The sequence below is a fragment of the Anguilla rostrata genome, chromosome 16 (genome assembly GCF_018555375.3).
Source record: "Anguilla rostrata isolate EN2019 chromosome 16, ASM1855537v3, whole genome shotgun sequence".
Taxonomy (NCBI): Eukaryota; Metazoa; Chordata; class Actinopteri; order Anguilliformes; family Anguillidae; genus Anguilla; species Anguilla rostrata.
The window spans coordinates 18,288,194-18,296,699 of NC_057948.1; the positions used below are offsets into that span (position 1 = coordinate 18,288,194).

The 8,506-nt window shown below is 43.2% G+C and overlaps 1 protein-coding gene and 1 long non-coding RNA gene across 3 annotated transcripts in view; one reads left to right on the forward strand and one right to left on the reverse strand.

The window, feature by feature from the left end:
* The window catches only part of LOC135242302 (uncharacterized), a 62,626-nt gene extending 54,695 nt beyond the window's left edge, over positions 1-7,931 (reverse strand). Inside the window, exon 1 of one of the 2 annotated variants that reach the window (XR_010326302.1) lies at positions 7,476-7,927. This is a non-coding gene — a long non-coding RNA (uncharacterized LOC135242302). Of the gene's footprint in view, positions 1-7,475 lie in introns of both variants that reach the window. The other variant, XR_010326301.1, reaches the window with a different exon arrangement.
* si:ch211-284k5.2 (sperm axonemal maintenance protein CFAP97D1) lies at positions 979-6,438 on the forward strand. Its single transcript, XM_064313767.1, has 5 exons — positions 979-1,193; positions 2,431-2,511; positions 2,991-3,109; positions 4,955-5,174; positions 6,082-6,438. Exons 1-5 carry the CDS (start codon positions 1,101-1,103, stop codon positions 6,229-6,231), a joined length of 663 nt encoding a protein of 220 aa, XP_064169837.1. The 5' UTR covers positions 979-1,100; the 3' UTR covers positions 6,232-6,438.
* Positions 7,932-8,506: the final 575 nt, after the last annotated feature.

The window sequence follows — 8,506 nt, forward strand, 5'->3', positions numbered from 1 at the left end:
CATAATTCAGAACTACTACAATGTTACAGCAAATAATTATGTTTTATGGATAGAAAGTTATTTTAAAAAATCATGTTATGTGATAATGTCTGAGACAAGGGCATTTTTTTTTACTTGATTTGGCTCTGTACTCCACATGAACAATTCACATGTGGTTAATGTGCAGCTTTTATTAAAGGTTATTTTTTGCATGCAATGACTACTGACACCAGGTGCTCTTCTCCGGTGACACTTTGCCAGGCCTGTACTGCAGCCATCTTCAGATCCTGCTTGCTTTACAGTAGGTGCAAATAGGTGCCTAAGGTTTTCTCTCCAGCATTTGAAACACAGGTTAAATTGGATACAGACTGATTGAATAACTTGGCCAGTCAAGAATTTTCCAGTTTTTGGTTTTGAAAAACTTATTTGTGGCTTTAGTAGTATGTTTGGTATCACTGTCTTGCTGTAGGATGAAGCGCTGTCCAATGAAAAGCCATTTGCTTGAACTGAAGCAGATAAGATGCTTCTGTACACTTCTAAATTAATTCTGCTGCTGCTGTCAGCAGTTACATCATCAATGAACACAAGTGAGCCAGTACCTGCGGCAGCCAAACATGGCCAAACCATATATATATATATATACACTGTTACAACCAATCTTATCAAGTATAAGGTATACAGCACACAACTGATATTGCTAACAATAGCAAAACAGTGATAGTTTACAGTATTTAAAATGCATTTTCACTGTCCCTTGACAGCACTTAAAAATGCTTTTTATAACATACTTTCAAAAACACTACCAGCATTTTAGCACCACAGTACAACTATAATGTTACAGTTATTTATGTGATGAAAGTTCTGTACTGCTCTCTTAAGAGAGAGGAATAAATGCAGTCTCTTAAAACCAACAGCCACTCCTTCCCATTGTGACCACTGGGGTTTTAACACTAATAATTCATTCGATACTCAATCTCCTGACAAGAGAAACAGTAGCCCAATGCAGTCATGGCAACAGCTAACACCTAGCTGGCCTCCAGGGGCTTGCACCTCCTGCTGAGAGATCCTGCTGGACAGACCGGCTCGCTGCGTCTGGCAGTTCGGGAGCGACAGAACGCACCATGCATCGGGCGTACCAGCCACTGAAGCCCACCACCAACAAGTACCTGCAGCAGAGGTGGGACCACACCAGGTATACGGAGCACGTCAGGAAGGTAATGTTGAATTAATGCCGCGGTGTGAGAATGGAGTTTGATGCAGGAGCATAATAGGCACAGGGTCACTGTAATAGTCCATTATCTTGTCTTCCATCACCAGTGACACAAACGCTGACTATTGTCGATATGTTCCTCGGTTCACAAATAAGAGCGGAAACTCTTCCCTTCTCTGTTTTAACATGTTTTTAAGTTTCTACCAAGTACAGGTACAGCCAGGGGCATCACAGTGGGGGGAGTAGGGGAACAGAGAACTCAGAGCCCCAAGCCAGGGGGGTGTCTCAAAAGGCCTGGACTAAAAAGTTTTCTTTTGGTCTACAACTTTAAGGGGGCCCACAGAGACTACATATGCGCAGAGCCCAGAATTTTGTGCTACACCCCTGGGTACAACCGTTTCAAGGTGATGTCAAGTTTCACTGTTGAAATAAGAGCTGTTCGATGGCAAAGATAATCCATTTCTTATACATGGAATAGCTTCCTTTTTTGTTTATGCTTTCCAGAGTAATAAAAAGAGACTGAAATGGCTGCTTGTTCAAGGATGGTACAACATTCAATGGATGAGGCTTAATAAAGGGTTAAAGAGAGAGACAGAGACAAACATTTCTCCTTTGAAGGTGGAAACACAAACCTGGTATCAGAGTGGCTTAACTACTACTTAAGCCCTGTATAGAATTAGGTCAAATTTTCTCCTGCGAAAGGCTTTGAAGAGCAGTGTCAAGTTTCTAGTAACTCAGTTGCGGGCAAATGACAGGCTTTGGGAATTATGCTATTCACTACTTTTCTCTGACATACTTTCTTCTTCGTAATTGGGAATGCCTTATTGTATCAGCAGGGCCCTTTGCTTTAACATGCTCTATCATTTGGGAGAGCTCAGGCTTGCATGAGTGTCTTCAGAAATGTGTATCGCCAGCAACTGCTCCTGCAGACACTGCGCAAGAGGGCCGCATCGCTCACATACTGCAGTTGGCACAGGCATACGCCAGGTCACCCTCGTAACCCCGGTAACCCTCCCTACCTTGGGCTTTGCTATGACTGACTGTGTGCTGTGGCTGCCAGATGCAGCGGCCAATGAAACGGCCAGGATTCAGTCCCAGACTGCGAGGTGTGTCACTGCACTCACAGAGTTCCGTCCACGAGCCCAAGGACTGTATCATTTTGCCTCTGAGCAGAACATGATATTTCTTTATTAGTTTCCATATCACTAGAAGCCCAGTACCTCACTATAGCTTTTCCCCAGGTTAAAACTGCCCAGCCCATGGTGGACACCAAGGGAATCCAAACGCCAGCACACATTCAGCTGAACCTCAAAAAGCTTCAGGTTTGTCCATACCTTCGGCATAAAATCTTGGGTTTAATTAATCTTTTGAAACATATTTTTTGTAAGTTTTTATTCTCTTAGCAGAAGCTCTTTTCTGGAATGATTTGCATCATTTTCACATATTCTTACTTTGTCAAGATATACAGATATTTACACAAATATCTTATAAAAAAAATAAAATATTAAAAACATAAAAGACTCATAATGTACCTAGTACCGACTGTCAGGGGGCTATACAGCAGTGTGTTAAGCCTGGCTTTGAACAGCCCAAGGGTCTCTGCTACTCATGTAGCATTTCCTTAAGGAAGTCGGATTATACCACTTCCTCGAGGGCATGATAGCAGCTTCGCCAGAGATGTGAAGTGGCAGCTACTGAATAACAGGTCTGGTTCCCTACCAGCTAAATGTCAGTGCGAGGCAGTGTGTCTGCTCCGCTCCACTCCTGTGGTGTGACGGGGCTCGCCGTCTCTCTCTCTCAGTCAGAGGAGGAGAGGCTGGCCATCATCGACAGAGACAACCATCTCCTCTCCTCCAAGCTGGCGGACATCATGAGGTCCAAGGGCCGGGTGGACCACAGGAACGACTATCCGGAGAGAAGGTGAGGGCGCGGTCCCGAGCAGCCAAGCGCTTTGACCATTTCTTGTTCAGGGTTGCTGTTGGTAGGTTTCCCTTGCCCATACTTCCCCTATTCAGTGCAATGTGAGGCCTTATAGTCAGGACTTTATTTGCCATCTGATTCTCTTGAGTTACTTAAAAAACAAATAAATAAAAAAAACAAAGAACTGGCATATTCAAAAGTATTTGTTCTTGGCGATACAAAATGCAACACGTTGTAAAAGACAGCAGGTGTTAATGTGCACTGGAGCTGTTTGTATGGTAAAATATGCATGGGAAGCATGCCACTCTTGTTGTGCCTGACATCCTGAGTTTAAATGCAGGACTGCTGGGAAGGGTATTTGTCTGCTTGGATACAAGGGCCCATTTCTCATTAGCAGGGACGCGATGTCATTTAGTGACTGTGTGACCACCTCTCCCCTCCTACATTATTTATCGCTCCTGCCAGCTACACGGCTGCCCTTTAATTATTAAACAGCAGATTCACACGCACGTTATCGCTCACGCATATTCTACCGCGGAGGCGCTGGACTGTAGCAGTAGTCTTCCGTGCGAGTCCGCACCCACCCAGAGAAACCCCGCAGACCTGACTAACGACTGACCAACAGGGACCGCAGTGCTTTCACTCCAGCTTATTAAATTGGAGCACAGGAAAATGAGATCATTTTCAATGAGGCAGGATCAAATGATTGCACTGGAAGGAATACAGTTGGACTTCATCTAATTAGGGAGAGCCATTTATTCACTCAGACAGGATGCAAAACGAGCGCCAGCCTGTTTTGCCGTCTGAGCCATTACGTGAGATTTCATGTTTACCTACGACAGGTCTGAGATTCTACAGTAAAACGGGGTCTTGCTTCACATTACATGATCTACTACAGACAGCTAAACTTAAATATCCCATTCAGAATAACATTTAGCCAACTTACAGTCCATTATTCCACAGAAAGGTCCATCTAAACAGAGGGCGAGGTGATTCTGACTTGGCATGACATGAAACAGATATCTAAACATTGATGCTTGGAACCTGTTTTACACACAGCAGCCAAAGGCTAGCATTTCTGGCCATGAATCAGTAGAGTTTAATAAGATTGGCATTCCCATCACAAACACATTCAGCAGCTGATGGATAGCGCTCCTAGGTCATCAATAAAAACAACTAGCTTCATAAGGCAAAAAAGAAGAGAGAAAAATAAATGGCTACGCCATTAATTTCAAAGGAACACACACACGTTCAAGAACCCAGCCACCTTAAAGTGAAGTATATTCACCAGTTGACCCTCTAAATAAGGCTGTGAGTTTAAATGTCAGTTGAAAATTTAAATTGTTTCTAGCCGAACAAAGCATTTTAAACACATCTTTGCCGAGTGGTAGAAAATTGTGCATAAGAAGGTAACCGAATGCAGGTATGAACCATAATACTTATCACACCTTCACAGTAAAAATACAGTAATTACCACAAGGTAAACTTTTCAGAGTGTGTTTCGAAGGGGTTTAAATCTTTGCTTAGATGTAGTTGTTGTCAGCATGTATACTCACCTGTGCACTAACCTTAACCATATTAACAATATGATTACTATAACATACTAAATGCCACAATGTTTGCTGCATTGGTGAATACAACTGGCTACCCTTGGAAAAAGCTTTGGGTTTTTTAAACGGGTCCCTGTGCAAAGGGTGATACAGGTTTTCAATGCCATTGGTTGGCAGGTAATGATAGGGTGGAGTGAGACTTTATTGGCCAGCAGTTTGGGTTTAAACGGGCTGGGTTTTGGGCTAAAGAGAGACCGAGGTGATGGTAGCTCCCCTCCCTCACCCGGCCCTGCAGTCTGAACAGCAAAAAGAGGCGGGCGGAGCTGCTGGAGGTGAGCCGGCAGAACCAGGCCATCCTGCAGCGCCTCACCTGCCGCGAGTCCGAGTACCGCCGGCAGGTCTGGGAGGAGGACTGGGAGAGGGCGGAGCGCAGGCGGGACGACATCGCCCGGTACCCGCGCCGAATCGCCAACCAGCCCGGACCCGCCAACCAGCCCGGACCCGCCAACCAGCCGGTAAGCGCCACGCTCGCCCTCATACACACCGCGCCTCCTCCACCCACCTCACAGCCTCAAAGAGTAAAGCAGCAGAAGCCATTTAAGGACACGGCTACACTCAGAGTCATCCAGCCACGGCCCCAAAGGACAGGAACAGAGAGCAGACGCCTCTGTTTAACACACTCCAGGGCAGACTGACCGCCACTGACCTCTCACACAACGGCTTCTCCACACCGAACCTAATGTTTCCATCCTCACTGAATTCCAAGAGCTTTGCTCATCTCTGTTTACTATCGAAATAAGGCTGCAGGGATTCAAGTCAACGAGATTCTTGTGAATTATCGTTAACTAGTTACTAGTGACGGAAAAACTGAAATCGAGCAGGAAATTGTTGCATCGGTTTTTGATTGTTTGATTTTTTAAAGATCTCGCCAAATTTCAGTCAGCAGAGTGAGAAGGACGTTAAGAAACGCAATTAAAAACTCACTAATGAGCAACCGCTTAAATGCCCTGTCGGGTCTGAAGGACCGCCTCACACCAGTCCTCAGAGGATTCCACTTCAAAGCGCTCATTAAATATCACGGCCCTCCTCACGTCCCAGAATAGTGGGGGGGCAGCCAAAGCAATCTCATGCTCTAATTGATTTGAGCAGCTCTGACCCAAATTTAAGGTTTAAGCGCTCTGCAAGGTCAAAGGTCATGTTTACACTGCTCGCTTCCACAGATAAATGACATCACCACACATTCTTTCTGATATTCAGAGGTCAGTGATGGGCATATAGCTCCTTCTGCAGATAGCAGGTCACATGCTCATAGCCAGCTTCCATGTATACAGTTCTGGAGAATACCTATACAAAGCAAGACACTGGAATTTATGATTGACATGCTGGGAAGTGACAGAACATTCGTCTTGCTTGTTTGTGCAGACGACCAAGAAGAAGGTTAAGTTTGAGGGCAACAAGAGAGAGATCATGAGTGAAGGGTCTGGGCAGGTGTCGGAGGCCAGCAGCGACCGGGAGAGCGAACAAAGCGGCAGGTCGTCAGAGGCGAGCACTGAGGAACACGTCTGTAAATAGCCGAGGTGTTGCCGAGGCCAAACAAGGGCTGGCAGAAGAGGAACACCAGCTTTCGCATGACAACCCTGAGAACTACAAAACGGCCGTCTGGCTGGATGATGTCTCAGCCATTTTGTATTTCTGAATGAATAATAGATACTGGATTCAAATAAATGCAAATGGGCGGTGATTCATTATCGAAGTTGTATGATTAAATTAAATTTGTTACAGAGGCTTAACATTCCATGTTCGTTGTACTCTCGCAAAAACACATTACTCAGAGCTTTATGTAAGTGCCTAATTAATGTAAATGGGGTGAAAGGCTTGAAACTGCACTCTAGTGTGATTTCAAAAAAAACTTTTAAATCTTGCCACGTCATGAATAGTAATTCTATATTTAAATTGTATATTTAAAAGATTTTTCTTCCTCCTCTGGATTATGCAAGCAAACCTTTAGCATTTTATCTTGAAGCGCCTCTGATGCCACCTGCTGGAAAATATTATACGTGCAATCCAGTGCTATCGAAGACAGAACACTACTTTCTTTGTTATTCATAACACGCTTCATAATTATTATTATTATTATTATTATTTTAGTTCACACTGTGTAACGAGAATATTTTAATGGCAAAATGGACTCTATCACAGGATGGAATTTATCAGAATCTGTGATATAATGAAAGGATTACATCTATGGCTGGTCTAGATCGTTGGTATTTTGGCCAGTAGAGCCATACCAGGAGTACGCCGGCATTTAAAACCTCCTTGCACCAGCAATGCAGAAAAAAAAACGTTGGAAAAGCATAGTTCAAGACACAGAATTCCTGAGCTTTCGAAGGTTGCCAATCGTCGTGTTAGCACCGATTGATCTTGCATGTCCAAGGGTTGTTGTAACAAATATGACCTTATGATATAGGCCTGTTGGAATTAATATAACCGGTGTATTAAAACAACTCAAAGCATGGCCCATAAAAATATGTTTTACTGCATGGGAAACTAGTTAAAATAAGGATAAAGGATTATGAGAGTTGGTGTTTTCTGGGTCGTACGAAAAAAATGTATGTACGTTTAGAGATATTTGTTTTACAAACTTAACCATAAACTTCTGAATGCAGAGAAACTTTAACCCACTGGGTGGCAGCACAGGTCAACATTTACACGACCTCCTGAGGGGACGCGTTTATAAACAATTAAAATAACAAAGTAGATAAAGTGAAATTAGAATGTAGTTAAAAGCTATTTACAGCATGTGGCTGGCTACTTACCGGAATCATAGAGAGGATACATGGGATGCTAATAGCCTACTCTTCTTTTGTCTCAATCGGTCTCTCGTTGATTATAGATCTACTTACTACCTTTCCAGACAAGGTAAAGATCGAATCCGTAGTGCGGACTGTCACTATACTCTGATAAATATAGATGCAATGTTGTTGTCTACTTAAGGTACAAAGTCACAATATTACACAGCACCTAGCCAAGCTTTCACCACCCACCACGCTGTCAGATTCCAGTCAATGCACTGATAATTCCACTTGGGTGATGAAAGTGACGTGTAATGAAAGCGGTACGTTACGGAGGTCACAGCGGGGTCACTCTGGAAACGTGATACCTGGATCGTTGCCCCACTCATATGAATCTTGTTCAGGCATCTCGTATTGATCTTCGACCGTTCCACCATCGCCGTTTTACGTAGCTAATAAAGCGTAAACAAAACACCTGCACCTCTTTCACATGTAGTGGCACGTCTGCTCATTGTGAATTCTTCTCCAAACGTTAATCTCATTTCCAATACGTTTTCAGACTTCACTAAATTACTTAAATTGATTCCTTGCCGAGAGATTTCCGTTAAGACTAGAACTAACCATTATTTCAATCTCCTGTCCTTGTTGGAGAAGGTTTGTTTTTTCCCCATTTATAGTTCATTTAACAGTCATTTACCACAGGCCCCTTTTGTTTATATTTGTATTTAAAAATTACTTAAGAGACCAGAGATATATTTCTAAGCAATAAATCACATATACATTTAGATATTTTGCTGCCCAGTATTGACTTGAATGCATATAATCTGCTAATTGGGTAACAATCCAATTACAATAGCAAAGCAATGTACTTACCACATTTCCCTGTTTACATGTCCTGATGTCTGTCTTTTTTCACTTCAAGCATTTAACTAGGACTGTCATCTCCAGACGTACTTATGCATAATGGGATACTGTGTGCATGTGTGTATGTGTGTCACAAATACACACATAAACGTGCAAACACCACTTAAGGATTTGTAACCACATAAACATTA